Source organism: Chelmon rostratus, chromosome 13 (genome assembly GCF_017976325.1).
Source record: "Chelmon rostratus isolate fCheRos1 chromosome 13, fCheRos1.pri, whole genome shotgun sequence".
Classification (NCBI taxonomy): domain Eukaryota; kingdom Metazoa; phylum Chordata; class Actinopteri; order Chaetodontiformes; family Chaetodontidae; genus Chelmon; species Chelmon rostratus.
In genome coordinates this window covers 14,188,324-14,204,166 of record NC_055670.1, presented here as the reverse complement: position 1 = coordinate 14,204,166, position 15,843 = coordinate 14,188,324, and the positions used below count along the sequence as shown (strand labels likewise).

The 15,843-nt window shown below is 40.8% G+C and overlaps 1 protein-coding gene across 2 annotated transcripts in view; it reads left to right on the top strand.

The window, feature by feature from the left end:
- Positions 1–773: 773 nt before the first annotated feature.
- The window catches only part of tanc1b (tetratricopeptide repeat, ankyrin repeat and coiled-coil containing 1b), a 104,611-nt gene continuing 89,541 nt past the window's right edge, over positions 774–15,843 (top strand). For both annotated transcript variants that reach the window (XM_041950221.1, XM_041950220.1), the window contains exons 1-2: positions 774–871; positions 12,337–12,430. In XM_041950221.1, the coding sequence (XP_041806155.1) occupies positions 12,370–12,430 (61 nt within the window). In that variant the 5' untranslated portion in view covers positions 774–871; positions 12,337–12,369. The remainder of the gene's footprint in view (positions 872–12,336; positions 12,431–15,843) is intronic.

Genomic DNA, 15,843 nt, shown 5'->3' with positions numbered 1-15,843 from the left:
GTGACGACTAGATGTGTTTCATACTATAATAAACAGAAGACGTGTGCTTGATGTTGCCCTGTTAAAGAAAAGTAGGGACACCTCAGCGTTTTCAGGCTGATTCCAGCATTTTCAGGTTCACAGTATTTAAATCTGACAACTCTTCTTCAACACCAAAAATAAATAATTAAATTAAATATAGGCCTCCGTCATTTTCAACCGTTTTCCTGGCAGTGTGGTGAGGGCTTTTAAACAGCATTTACACTTTTAATTTGGCACATAAAATTATCACAAATGACAAAATAAGCAGCACACGGTCCAACCACCTGCTGTTTCTGAGCTTTCAACTGCATCCCGTGGCTTGTTTTCACTTTTATCAGCGTTACACACTTTTATTTTATGTGTTTTAGGCAGTTTCTAATCTAATCTGGTGTTAATTACAGGGGAAATTGAGGGAGTTTTGGCAGTTATGTTAGTCAGACTTCAGTTGTGTTTGAGTTTAGAGAGAGCTGCTCCATTCAAATAAACCTTGCAGAAATCATAATTGAACAGCTGCTTGAATAAATAAAAGCAATTAAGCAGTTAAAGAACAGACCTCTGATTCCCACCTTTGCAGCTTACAGTTGTCCTAATACATGTATCTTGCATTTGCAGCATCCTGTCACGTCCATGAGGCATGCACAGAGAAATGAGGAAGAGGAGGAAGGAGGGGTAGTTTGTCTTGGTTCCCTGCCCTCTTCACAGATGACCTCATGCGGGGATGAGGAGGAGGAGCCCAGCGTCCCGGAGCCTACCTACCTTGGTGGATGAAGTGGGGAGTGAGTTCGAGTGGAGATACGCTGGGAAAAGTTTGTTTTTCTGTTGATACTTTCACATCCATGACATTTATCAGGTAAGACTTTTAAAACATTTACAAGTGCGCTGTGTCGGTGTAGTTAGCCTGGAGGTGTCGGCTCACCGGTCCGGAAAAGTAGGGATAAGTTGCTCCAGAGTTTGTGGGGCAGTTTGTCGGGAGGAATGTCGGGACATGCCCATTGAGCGAGCCGTCAAACCACCGGGAATGACAGCGGTGTGTTTTATTTGCGAGCTGCTCTGAGTTATTCAGCCTCGGCGGTCGAGCCGTTTTCTGCGTCGCCGCGGTGAATGTGACCGTTAGTCGAGCTAGCTTAGCCGGACATGAAGCTAGGTTAGCTGGGTTTAACCAGCGCGCTGCCACAGGTAACGCTTCCGCTTGCTGTGGCGTGAACTGCGGCTAATGGGACACACAGGTCACGCTGAGCTTTTCACTTTTACTGTTGTTTTATTGTTTTACTTTTGTTTCTGCCATTAAAATCCTCTAAATGTTTTGGCCACTATTGAATAGTTCAGAGCTAAAACGATAAGTCGATTAATCAATTACATTTTACTGGCAACTAATGACAGATTAAAGACTGATATAGTGCAGTAACACTAAACAATATAAACACAATATTCCTTTTAAATAAAGCTACAATTACTGCTTAATCTATTGATAATGGTTTAATCTATAAATTGGCTGAAAATAGTTGTAAGTGCCAGAGCTGAAGGTGATGTCTTACAGATGCTTTCTTTGTCATCAGATATTCAGTTTGCAATAATAGCCCATACACTTTTATAATGTATTGATTGTGGGTTAAATGCAATAAAATGCTCTGGTTTCAGCTCCTCAAAGGTGAGGATTTGCTAATTTTCTCAGTTTTATGTGACTGAAATAGAGCTGCAGTGTTTCATTGATTAGTTAACTATGAAATTAATCAGCAACTATTTATTACTATCATTTGAGTGATTTAATTCAGAAAAAAGTCAAAATTATCTGATTCTTTACTCCTCTGTCACAGTTTAGCAAATGTTTTGGGGCTGTGGACAAAATAAGATATTTGGGGACGTCAAATTGGGCTTTGGGAAACACTGATTGACATTTTTCACCTTTTTCTGAAATTTTATCGGCCAAACAACTACAACTGTTAGTTGCGCCCCTAGATTACAGTTGTAATATCTTTGGGTTTTAGACTGTTTCTAGGCTCTGGGAAATTGTCACAGGCAGTTGTTTGGACTATTTTTTAGTTTAAAAGTAATCAATAGATCAATGATAATAATGATTAGTTGCAGCCTTTGAAGACTTGCATGTTTTTTACAGCATGACACTTAGGCAGAACAGCCTAAGTTGCTTGTTACTGCATGTGTTTACTTTTATAAACAGCCGTCCAGGAACTTTCGAAGATAGGTAAGACTTATTGTGGAATAACATCCTGCTCACCAGGATGCAGATGTTTTACAAAAAGCCTTGTTACTTTTCTTAAAACTGTGTGGTCTTGTTTGATGCTAATGCTAGTCTGTATTTTGTGATTGGATGCGGTGGTTTTCAAACCAGAACCCAACCCAGATATAGTAGTAGGCTTAAGGCTAAAGGACTGTAATCTTGTCTGCCCACATAGATTGAGTCAGTGAAGTTTGACCACTGGCTGTATATGACTTCTGCTGTTTTCAGCATATTTTCAATTGAGGAATCCCCTTGTGAATCAGCCAGGTGCGTGAAAATCAAACCTCCGTGTTCCCCTTCTGAGAAGTTGCTTGTAAATGTCAGGATGCAGCTTTGATCAGTGTGAGCACATGAACTCATCGATTCAAGGCCTTCTCTGAACAAGTGTTATGAAGTCCTCTTACCGTCATAACCTCTTCTACCTTGGCAGAACCTGCCACAACATTTGCTATTTCCTGTGTTACTTGTCTCAGTCTCGCTCCAAGGATAATTCCACTGTATATACAGTGTTGATTTTCCATTTTTAACCCAACAGGTGGAATTTGCTTTGTTGCTGACAATCATGCTGACTGCCAGTTAACCTGGAGAGAGTCCATATTAACTTTCCAACATAATTTCATGCAATTTTACGCTGATTATGGAACCATTACAGTGGATTTGCATGCCTTTTTGCTGAGGCTAAAGCTACCCCAATTGTCTCTCAACTCCAGGGTTATGAGATGTTTGCACTACTTAGCACTCATCTTATTCAAAGTGCCACAGGAGTTTGCCTCCCAGTCTCTACAGAGCCTGGTTCCCATGGTCCCCAGCCAGTTGGCCACTAACAGATGCTGGCATCAGAGTTGCATTGTTATGGCTGTGGAGGGAAAGTTACTGGAGCCATTGACCTGACAGACAGCATACTGAATCGTGCTGGCTGTTGAGATGATGATTTTGTACGTTTAAATAGGGCTGCTCATTGCAGAAGCACATGGTTCCAATAGATTTTTAAAGATTGGTTATTGGGTTCAGGACCGTCGGCATACTGTTTAACCGCAATTGTTAGTGAATGAACCCTAAATGTTGTGGGGTGGGATTCTTGGTATTCCAGGACACTGAATCCCAAAAACCGAACCTCACCACAAATATAAGCCCCAACATAATGTCTGTTCACATGCTTACAGGGGCCCTCACACCTAACTTATATATGGTAAGTTTCAAATGATGAGTTTTTCTGTTGGATTTGGTTTAGTTGGGCTGGAGTGAAAGCTCTCATTCAAAACTCTGAAAGGTCTTGATTTTCTGGCAGTATGTACTGGATTTTATTTTGAACTAAAAGCTTAAGTACTGTTATCTATCTGCTTATCATGGGAACTGTCAGAAATCTTCTGTGTTACCTACATGTAAGTGATCGTTATTGTGTGTATAATTGGGATTTATAGAGTGTGGCCAAGACATTTTTTTCCTGTCAGAATCATTGAGGTGGTTTTAGGGCATGTTGTGAGATAAAGGTGTAATTGCAGAAGCAGTTACCCCCAGAGCTCCTGCAACCTGAACAGAGCAGAAGTTGTTATGCACTGTTTTGTGTCTCATGCCATGCTTCGGTCCCCCACAGTCTCCCCCAAGGCCCTAAATTCTGAAATGACAAGATATTTACCGTCAGGCAAAGGAATTATGTTTCATTCTCAGCGTTGGGATGAAGGATCGTAGACAAGCCTACTGGCAAAGTGGCGTAGTGTAATTGAATTAGCTCACGTTTCTGACAATTTCTGTATCGAAGCACTTGCCTTACCATTTAAGTGCCACTTTTCCCCTCAGGTCATCTATTAAAACATTACGGAATGACAGCATTGCATATTGAGTTATCTTTGCATGTCAGTGACGGTGTTGGCTTGTGTCCTAGTATGAGGCTTTCTGCTGAATTATATACCAGTAGTTAATTTGTCATATCAAAACTACAGCATTTTCTGTACCATGACTTGAAAGTCCAGGTGAGCAAGAGTGTGTGTGTGTTTTCAAGGTCTATGCACGTGCAAATGTGAGCTCGTGCTTGCCTGCGTATATGTATCTAAAGCACGTGTGTGTGGAAATGTTTCTTACTAACAGCTGTTACTGATTTACATTTTTGTCAAGCCTTTTTGAAAGCCCCAGAGACAGAGATGTAGATGTAGAGCGCCTCAGAAGCACCAAATGTGTGAAATGGAGTATTTGTGACAAGGTGCTTACACAAATGAAACGAAAAGCAGAATTGCTGTTCTTTCCACTGCTTTATGATTATTTTGGCTTTGACAACTAGTGCAGCTCTAGCAGCTCTTTTCTTTCACAGCAAACACACACAAACAAACTACCTGTATGGATCTGATAAGCTGATATACTACATCACCTGTATACTCATTTATATTTATTGTTTATTTATTCAACCAGGAGTATACCCATTGAGATTCAATAAAATGAGCACTGAACAAAAACCTTAGGTGGGGAAGACAGTTCCCAGTCCAGCAGTCCAGTCCTCTCTGAGCACTGGACTCTGACAGACTGACAGTAAATCGACTGAATAAAGGACAGTGTCTCCATTTGTCGGTCTGTTTCATAAGTAGTGTAAAGAATCGTAGTGTTTGTTGTTTTCTCACAGGTAGCTCTGGTTAGTGACATGCCCATACTCCCAGGAAAAGTTCCTCATTTTTTTCCATGTCTTGTTAATGTTTTTTTTAAGATTATTATTCATGCAGAAATAACAATGTCATCGCCATTTTAAAGCCACAATATGTAAGCAGGCAACAGCCCGTCAAAGTCTCTGACTCTATGAGGGCGGACACTGGGTGTAAGACTGTTACGGAATCCTGTCAAGGCGATGAATTAAAGAAACAAATCTTCTTTTGATTTGCCAGTTTAGCTCTGAGTTGGATATGGGTCTGTAAAGGTCAGTGCACATAAAAGACAAAATAAAGGCTTGTCCCATTTGATAACTGTACCTGTATGAGGTGTCTACATTTAAGGCTAGCTGTCCTCGCCTCCTCCCTGATGAATGTGCACTGGCTGAATTCCTGGCTCACTAGTCATAAAGTCAGTGGACTCTAGTCTACTTTATTGCAGGAATCCTATAATTCCTTAATAATCACTTTTGTCTTGATAAGATGCTGATTCATATGTGACCCTCTGACCGACAAATCTTAGCATGAGGAGAATCTCTTGGAGTGTTTGCAGGAACTTCCTGTAGACTTTAAACACTACTTGTTAATGTTTTACCCTTAATCAAATACCAGGCTTCCTGGGAGGCAAATGTCAAACTGAGTGTAAGCAACAGTGGTTCAGCTTTTATTTATTTTTTACCCCAGATGTTCATTAATGCTTGATTGCTATGGCAAATCAGTGTAATAGAGTGATAAAGTTAAATCAGCAGTGATAGCAGGACTTAATGACTGTAACTCTGATGAGATGATTGTTGTTACTCAGCATGCAGTTAGATCCGTCGCTGGCTGATGATGTTAACAGAAGAGTAGCGGTTGATGGTGTGATGTAAGGAGTGTGCAATTGTTGTGGAAAGACTCACAGTGGAGAAAGTGGTTTGTGAAAGCTTAGAAGAGAGACCCACTGCACGTGAACTAATCCATAAAATCCATGTTGCACTCTGATCTGTCAGGCTAAACTGTTGAAGCTTATACGTATGCTCATGATTAGCCTAGTTTGGATTTTAATCTGTGTATAGCAGGTAAATGTGATATTTATCTGGTGATGAAGTGCAGTGTCTTGTCTTATTTTTTTACATTTTAGTTTCAGGTTTATTCAGGTTCCAGAGCTCGTGCTGTAATTAAGAGCCATGATTTCCCTCTAAAACATGCCTTGACACTTCTGGAGCAACACTGCAGGGATATAAAAAGACACAAGTTTTCTCATCATCACTTCTGAGCCAGCATGTAGGTCTGTGTCTTGATTTATTCATCAGTCATATTAGAAAAGATCAAGGACAAGTGGCCTCATAGGGCGAATCAGTCTTTCCAAAATGATGGTGCATTTCCCATGGCAATCTAATGAGTAGATCAGACATGTTATCCTTTTTAATTTCACGCTGAGCCGTGTGGCTTGTTCTCCTTATTAAGAAACTAGCTGGCTTTGCCTCAAGGTGGAACTTTGAATCTGCCCGTGTCTGTGATGGGACAATATAATTTCCCGCTAGGTACAAGTAAATAATTGCAGATGTCTTGAAGTGAATATCAGCATGTTCTCATCATTTAGTTTTGAAGAATTCTCTCCTGAATTTGCTTGTATTCTCTCAGACAAGCTACATGATCATGTTTATGAATACTACCACATTAGGCACTTTTCCTGATGTCCAATGACACTGAACCTAATAACCTTTTTAGGAACTCTACCTGCATTTCAACTGCAGGAACCATGTTCCAGATTTGGTTCTTGGGCTCTAGTTCCTGCCCCTCAAAATGTTCCTGCTCCCAAGATGGAGCTTTCTTTAGGCCCCGGTGGCTCTGGATGGAGTTAGCAGCACTGAATGTTGTGGACAAGCCTTGAGGCTGCTCCAACCTGTGCACACCATTCATTCAGACTGTTCAGTCTTTTTATACAAATGGCACCCAGAGAGCGCTGCTTGGTTTATGTATTAAGTTGGTGTTCAACTGCCAGTTAGTGTGTGGCATGTGTTTTCAAGATTTTTGACAATTTGGCTCTAATTATCTGTCCCATATTACTTTGAAAGCTCAAGCATCAAGCTGCAGTTTGCCAGAGGTCTTCTATTGCTTGCAAAAGCTGCTAATTGGCATTCAATGATTTCTTTAAAGAATGAAACAATGGTTCCGTACCATTTTGTCTACCTCATACTTAAGTTTTTGATTAAAGTCATTTTGTCTCAAAAGTAAAATCTATAACAGGTAGACATGCCTGAATGATCTTTGCTGGGTTGAATGCTTGTCAAATAATAGAAGCTGGTTGTAGTAATATATAAAAAAGTTAAACATTGCTTTTACTCTTGAAGGTTAATCATTACTGTTCCAAGATATTTCCCTTTTTTGCTCATTAATCTGTGTTGGCTTGCTTCTTGTAGGCTCTAAGGTGGTGGGCTGTGCAGGAAACCCTTGAGTCAAACTGGTAGACTGGTTACATAAAAATGTCTGTTCTTTTGTTATTTCCCTTCCACTAATGCTAGTGTGAATAACAACCTTTGTTTACAATGGCTGACACTGAGACTGTATTGTCCACCATACCTACTCCCTACACTTCCTCCTTCAAGGGTTTGTTATCCGACTTCCCATTGTTTATGGACCACTTGAACTCACCGTCTAGGCCGGGCCTGTTTCCTGCTCTCAGTGAGTGGACAACAAAAGAATAGATAATTATGGACTTCACAGGATGAGTTTAAAATATCTGATCACTTCTAGGCGGTTTTTAATAAACCAAGTTGAAGGTCAGCCTGTGGTGAGAATTTCCACGTTGCTGCTATGGCAGCGGTGTGGAAATCTGAGAGTGATCAGTCATGTAGAATCAATTGATGAACAGAGCTGGCAGGGTGTTTCGAGAGGCAAGAGATGAACGCACAGGGTGGAAAATAGCAGTTTGCTGCAGTCCTGGGAGAGAAGTGAAGTTTATCTGAGCTTAAGGGTGCTGTCTCTATTGTGTGCTACCTAACAAAGGACAAAGCATGTTCTAACTCACCAACTGCCAATGTATGTGAAATGCTTCCCTGCCAGAGGCAATTGGGTCAAACAATCCAGTTTCCGTTCTATATATAGCTTTCCTCTCAGATGACTGTGGTATAGCTAGATGGCCCCATTAACCACATGTCACATCAGCATTGTGCAGGTGAGGATCTTTTCTTCCTCACACCTTGTATAGATTTGACCTCCATCAAGTCAGGAATGACCTGGAAAAACATACATGTTGATAACCCGAGGAACCCCTTAACCACCCTGGTTTCCAATTTCTCTCCTTTGAAAGGAAGTCGTCTCTACATTGTACCATAGACTGGAACCCTGTTTATTGTTGCCTCGAGCTGTTCCGAGGTAACGGACAGCCCACATTTGAAGGCCACAGAGCTGACATATGTCTGGTTGAAAATGTCAGCAGAGGGGAAGCATCCTTAATGCTTCATGTTATTGCTCAAATACACTGATAAGGTCTTTGGTGTGTTTGTTGTGTATTCCTTCAAGTTGCATGCAGCGTTTTAAAGACCGTTAAGGACTTTTTGAGGACTAGGCCATTGGTCTCTTGACATAAACGAAGAGGCAGCACCATCAGCACAATTCTCCTCTTTTCTGGGGCTTCTGCTTGCTCTTGGGGTGTCTTGCACAGAGCAAACGTGAATATTGAGTCTATTTTGTCTATTCAGCCAGTGTGTGTGTCCACAAAGACCTGTGAGCCACTGTGGGACTTTCACTGCTCTGTTTTAATATTGAGAGGCCCCTTCTAAGGGGCCACGCTTTGAGGCTGATATCCAAACACAGCTTAAGAGCACTGGGATGGACCTGACTTTGAGAGCTTCAGGAATCTTGATGCCTGTCTTGCTGCATACCATGCAGTCCATTCCCCTCCTCTCTGGGGAGACTGTCTTGCCAAGGTTACCTTTATGTCTCCACTACAGCTTAAGTGTGGCTGCATTTGATGTTGATTGTGGGGCCTTTGCAGTTGTAGGATCAACACTTCCTCATGTGTACCTCCATTAAAACAGCCTAAAGCTCAGACAACATCAACACTTATTACTCTTATGCCTGCTTCAAATAATTTATTCTTGAAAACAGAGGGACAATAGAATGACTTGTCTCTGCAGTGCATCATATTACATTTTGTTGAGGATTTCTTAGCGTGTAAGTAAATGTAACTTATACTCACTGTCACGTAAGTTGTCATTTCCTTGGAAAGCTGCAATGAATGTGTGTAAAGTAAAGTAAAGTAAAGTGTTGATTACGTTGCATCAACTTGCTTCCTTGCAAGAACAGTGTTAGCTGCAATAGACGTTTATTGCCTCTAAGTCTAAGTTAGCTATATTTTATATATGGTTTGAAGGCTGCCCCAGTGTTCACTATGTTTTTGGAGAGACAAAGCCGCATGACACACAGTGGGTTGTTCAGGGGGCCTGGGAGTTAAGAGCTTTCTGAACAGATACACATAGCCCTTCTGACAAAATCCCATTATATTTTATTGCTAATATGACCAAAGAGTTAGAATTGTAATTGTGCCTTCTCCTGAATACTTAGGTCGCATCTGATAAAGATGTTGTTGCACCTCTACCAGACATTGTTGGAGTCAGTTTTAGAATAACATGATTTTGATTTGTAACCCCCGTGCCTATTGCAATCCAGTGCTGTAGTTTTGTGTTCAATTGGTAAGAATGTCCAAGCTGTGGAGAAATATCACGCTGTTATAGTATGTAGCACTGGATGCACATTGTGGCTCACAGGAACCAAGACACTTTTTGGTTTGTTTGCAATATATGTTATGATCACTATGACCATGTTCAGTCAATGCCATTGAGGTATTTCAGGTAATGTTCAGAGCTTAATTCCCCCACCTTGAATAAAAATGGCCAACAGAGACATGCCGCTGGATAAAAAGTGATGACTGTGGGTGATGGCTGAAGAGGTGGCTCTCTCAATGGGTACTGACTGTGTGTGTCCGGTCAGGTGGCTGTGATGGGGGAGGGGGGATGGAAGGAATTCGTCATGTTGGCTTTTGGAGTTTCAAGAGTGCGTTTCTCATTTCCTCTGGGTTAACCTGGGTGATGTTTATTGTTACTGTGGGGATGAACAGCCAGCTCCCACACAGCAGTCAGCAGTTTCATGGATGAGGCTAATGTATTTGACTATACTCTGCTGAAGGAGACTATTCTATACAGATGCTGCTCAGATCTGTTTCTTACTAAGTCACTCCAGGTGTTTACCTTGCAGTCATGCACTTTGATGTCATGGGCACAAGTGCCCAAGGACTAGATTCAGACACCCGCTCATTCTTGAGCATTAGAACGAGTCCAACTCCAGAAATGCTTTTCTGTACTTTATCCTGCCACCTCCCTCTTGTTATAGCAATCTTTAAATCAAAATACACTTAAAGCATTGCCAGACATGCATAACTATGGTTTAGATCACAAAACATGTTGTTTTTTTCTGCTACAGCCTCGTGGCTGTCACGCATTTGCTGACTGTCCATGTATTTTTTTTTTTTTTACTTTAGTAGAGTTATATATACGCATTCTATTGATTTAGTATTAGTTGTATATTGGTTTTATCAGAGTAATACTAGATTTAGTAGTTGTATTAGTTCTAGTTAGTAGAATTCTGTTTGCTTTTTAATTTGAGGAATTTCAAGTTATAGCTTATCTCACTGTGACTTGTGAGTGTCATTAAATGACCACATCAGAGTTGTAGTGATACTGTTCTATTTTTGGCAGAAGTCTAAGAACATGCTAAATTTGATTTAGAGTAACGGCTGCAACTGGCCTTTGATGGGCATAACCTGTTGTTGCAATAAAGTTGGTTATTATGATTCTAAAACACATTAATAGCCTTTTCTATTCTGTTACAATTTTAGCTGCCTGCACACTTGTTCATCTGGCACATCTGGGTGCAATTATGTTATGACAATGGCATTATATTGTGCAATGTTTTAATATCCATAGAAATCCACAGATGGGATATTTCTCAACTATCTGTCATCATTATGTTGTGACTTAGACCCACATTTCAGTGCATTTGAATGATTGACAACTTAGAGCAGACACTGAAGCATCATCTTCCTTATGCAAGCCTTACATGCCAAGTTCAGGCATTACTTGCCAAGGCACTTGATTTTTTTGACTGCTAGAAGAAGAAGTCAGGGTCATGTTTACACTGAATGCACCTGACCTCTCTGATCTGATGGTGTGAATGAAATTCCTGTATTTGTTTTTATCTTTTTTCCTCCATCCACCATGGTATTATGTAGCTTGTCAAGGTGGATGTTAGAGGAATATTGAATCAGTGTTTGACACCTTTAAAATAGCCAAATGGATCTGTTGCAGAAGTTACAGGATAAAAAATATAGTAGACTTGGATAATGTGATGGCCTTGCTTTGTGTGTGTGTTTTCCCTAGGTTGTTTAGAATGAAACCCAAATGCAGTTATCATGCACTACTTTGAAACTGCATTCATAATCGTGATTTGGCATTTGGCTCGCTGAAGTAAAACCCCATGAAAAGTAATTTTTTTGACCAGTCAAGGCTGAGTTGAGATGCAGAGGCTCATCAGGGAATTGCCCCCCTACACCTCCATCTCCCATAACTGATTCAGTGGAGACACTGCTTCACTATGTTTCATCTGACACCTTCAAGGATGAAAAAGGGCAGATCGATAGCCTCTCTCACAGCAGCAGTAAGAGAACCTAGATATTTAAAGCCTGGCTTCTGGGTTTGAGCACTCAGTGCAGGGACTGTATGTTTTGTTTGCAGAAGGCATTCCCTTATTTGGTTGAAACTATTCTGTTCTCTTCATTGGAAAGATTGCTCTGCTGCTATTAATACCGTAGGGTACCCTGTAGCAGCCTAAAATGTGTTTAGAGGTTTAGAAACCAAAAATCCCACACAATTAGCTGTTGTAGCTGCCGCTGTGTTTAGTTATGTTATGTTTTTACCATTGTCCAACTGCACAAGACTATAAATAATTGCAGAGTAAACAATCCCGTCCAGGCAACTCCAGGCTGGATCTTGAGTTCATGTTATACCGTTTAACCTGAAGGATTCAAAATGCACACTAGCATGGGAACGACCATGGAAAGCAGTAGCAAACACCCAAGTTCAGCGGCATAGCATCAATTACATGTGGAATTCAGGGCATTCGACAGAGTGTTTTTCTGCATAACAAGATAGCAGAACTTGTCCTTTTCTGTTTAAATATTGGAGCATTCTTTCCATGCGCCCTCCACTGATGACCTGCAGGATTGGGAGGACTGTGGGAAAAACTTACAGGTGCCAGCTAAGCAGTATGAAATGCGGATATTCACTTTTGTTCCATGAGTGGAAATAGACCCTTTTGTGTTGCTGGATTTGTGTGAGTGACAGTAGATGCATTTCTGTTGTCTTGTCTTGGCTGTGAGTGACTGAATTTTTTGGTTTATTTTTCCTCTAGGGTCCCTACAGAGACGATTCCAAGAATCTTGCCATGTTCAAGGCAGTGCTGAAGAAGAACAGAGATGGAGGCAAGGGGAGCAAGAAGGATTCAGGTATGTGGAAGATCAGGAAGAAAAACAGGAAGCTAGGTTTCAGGGAACAAATACCCCATACCCCCAAAGCCTTAAATACTGTATTTCAGAGGTAGATGTAGAAACACTTTCAGTGTTTATAAATAAATTTCTGACTATGGAAACTTTCTGAAGTGTCTTTCATAGACACCCACGTTAGTAAAGATTCAGATTGTGAAGGCTGAAGTGAGTTTAAAAAAGAGCTAAGGTAAACTGAAGAGAAAGTCGAGATGAAAGCACAAAAGACATGCTGAATCTTAAGTGTGCACTTTGCAAACATACTGTCATCTGAGTCATCATTTGCAGCACTTGCCTGAATATATATGTGGCCAATAATTTAGCCTTACTACCTCTGTCTGTAAATGTTTTCTTTGAAGAGCGCTGTGTAGTTCTTAGTGACTGAGACATGTGTAAATGCCTACAGTAAGAGCTCCAAGAGATGTTGGCGCACAGAGAACAAATTAAAATATTACAGGTCAAGTTAGCTGTTTACTCAGAACAAAACAAATAAGCATGGCTATATAGCGGAAGCCAGTGGACTGCATCGTGTACATGCAATGTAGCGTGACTAAACGATGGTGTTGGTCCTGTGGAGCTTAAAAAGAAATTCCTCCAGTGCTTTGCTTATATATGATTGTAAGCACCATCACCATAACTCAAATAGAACTTTACCAAAGCATCGGGCACATGCACATATGAAAAAGTTATTGGCCATTTTGGTTATCGTGTGGCTTTACGCAGCAGTTGGTTACAACAATGGGCCCAGAATGCAACACTTCAAGTCAGGCTCTTGGTAAAATGGTAAGGACCCTTACAGTCTAATTAGGGATGGTGTGGAGCAAATTATAACTGTGTAGGCTCACACACATTTGTGCACCGTGTACAGCCCAGCACCAGCCCAGTGTTTCTTGAAAGTCTTCCAAAATTCCTAAAACCGCTGGTACGTCTATAATTCTCCATCTTCCTTTGATTTAATTTTGACTGTAGAGACAACCCGGCCATTGTGTCATAACAGATGTTTTCTTTGCCTTTGGAAACCTGTAGTATTTTCCAACATGACTAAACATGAGTCACACTCAGCAATACATTGTTGACTAGTCTCTTGTTCATACAGCGGCCCCCCTCCAATGATCTGTCTTTTTGCTTATACTGCATCTACCAGCCTGGACTTGATTTACCACCTCAGGCCTGGTTTTAACAGGTAGTCTGGTTCAAACAGTCACTGTACACAGACGATACATGTCTCATAGTTCTGCTCTGTCTGCCTTTGTTGTAATTGTTTCATTCAACAGTCAGTGCTGAAATTAAAGGGGAAAGAGTCTGACCTCTCCTGCACAGCATTGTTTTCTATCAAGTTGTTGCAACCTGTCTCGCATGTATGAATCACTGTGATAACACAGCTTCCCTGTTACCTTGACATACACACACACACACTCTCACATGCACCTTAACACAGGAGGTTCTGTGTATGTAAAGGCTGGGAGCAGCAGAGTTTTATGGCGGGATACAGCTTCTTTATCCCAGCCTTACTCTCCCAGTTGGACCCCATTCATCAAGCCAAAGTAGGTCTGTCTCCCTTTCTCATGCTGGGACAATAAAATCTGGCCTCTCCTCTCGGTTTTTTAGGGCTCTTAAGACAGATGAGAGGTCACAGAGATACAACAGCCAGCAGTGGTCATTTTGTCCAGCTGGTGTTCCTGCATGGGGCACAAATCTCCTCTTCATATCTATTCATTTTCAGGCTTTCAGAGGTTTTCAGGCGTGCTGAAATGTGCAGAAATTCTTGTGAGAATGTAACAGCCTGTAATTAATAAAGGTTATTCCTTAAGTTACCTTGATCACGATGGATGGGTTACACATGCATATTAACAGCCGCAGTAGGTCATATTTCTTATGAATCAAATATGTTTTAGTATGCCATTACAAATAGTAAAGTATTAAATTGCATATTGTGCCACTCTGTGTTTACTTGTCTGTTGTCCTTGAAGAGTATTTGTAAATTCAGGTCCTTCCTGGGATCTGAAATGAGGTTTGTAACACAGACGCCCTGATGAGAAAAGCTGTGTTAATCAAATTGGGTACACTGCAGTATAGTTAATGGTCCCTGAGACAAGATAGTACCATATTGCACATAAAATATTCACTGCACTTTCTGCGAGGCTTGAATAAAGATTACATTTTTTTTTCCCCCAAATGGTTTGGGAAAGAAAGTTATTTTGAAATTAAATGTCTGGTGCTCTGGAGTTTTGTCATCTACTTTATTATATGCGTCTCTGTCTTTCTGCTGTTTTCAAATTAGATTATGGTCAAGGATTTGTTTGATTTGGTTGATACAGCGTCAGTGCTGGGTTGAGATTTTTGTCAGCTCTGGGGTAATGTGTTACTGTTTTGTACCTGGCAGTTGGTGTTGGTATTTATCTTTTGCTGACAAACTTGTTTGGTAAGGTTAATGAGTTTGTTCTTTGCAGACTTTGTTTTTTGCTGATGAATGAAAATTGTGTTTATTAGTCAACCTCATTGTTTTTACAGTCCTCCATTATAAGTCAGACTGTGTACACTTTCTGTCCTTTGGAAGGACAACGTTCTGGTAAAATCTGCTCAGCAACATATAATGGAAATCATTGGGAAGAAAGACCTTGATAATTGTATAATTGCAAGATAGCTCAGCATATGTTGCTCATGACATGGTGGCTATGGACTGGAGGCAACTTTAAAGCAGTCAAGGAAACTTGGCCCCTATGCCAGATACCACTACAGTCATTAGCTCTCCTTTGGGATCTCCCCATTGCCAAGACCGCAAAAACACACAGTTTGCTAATTTAGTCTTTCCATCATGCACTCCTCCTAGATCCTTCCTCCTCCTCCTCCTCGCTTGCCTCGTCAGGACTCAGTCTGTAAGGAATCTGTTTGGAATTGGCCATTTTAATCCCTTTTAAGTACTCTTTTTTTATGGTCTGCCAATCCGGAAGTGGGACGCTAGTTTTCTGTGGCTTGTTGCCTTTGATGTCAACATTTTCTGAGAGAGGTTACATGGCAAGTAGGCCTCACTGGAGTTAATAGATTTGGGACCCCGAGGCACAAGAAGATGATTATATTGTAAAGAATCAAACAGTGTTTTAATTGGTGTTCTCTTTGAGGATACAAAACCCTCAGATTTTACTGCAAGTTTCACCTATGGCTTCCTATTAAGTCCCAGCAGTATCTGGTTTGTAATTCAAACAAAAACAAATTGCTTGTTCCAAGTTGGTAAATTTGTTTTGGGACAGCGTCTTGTCATGAAATAAGTTTGTTTGAACCTGTTTCACCCTGTTTTCCTCTTGATACAAGGATTCTTCAACAACAGTTTTTTTAAGTAACAATGGTAAACCTGTTGTAATTACTGGCAGAAGACGTGT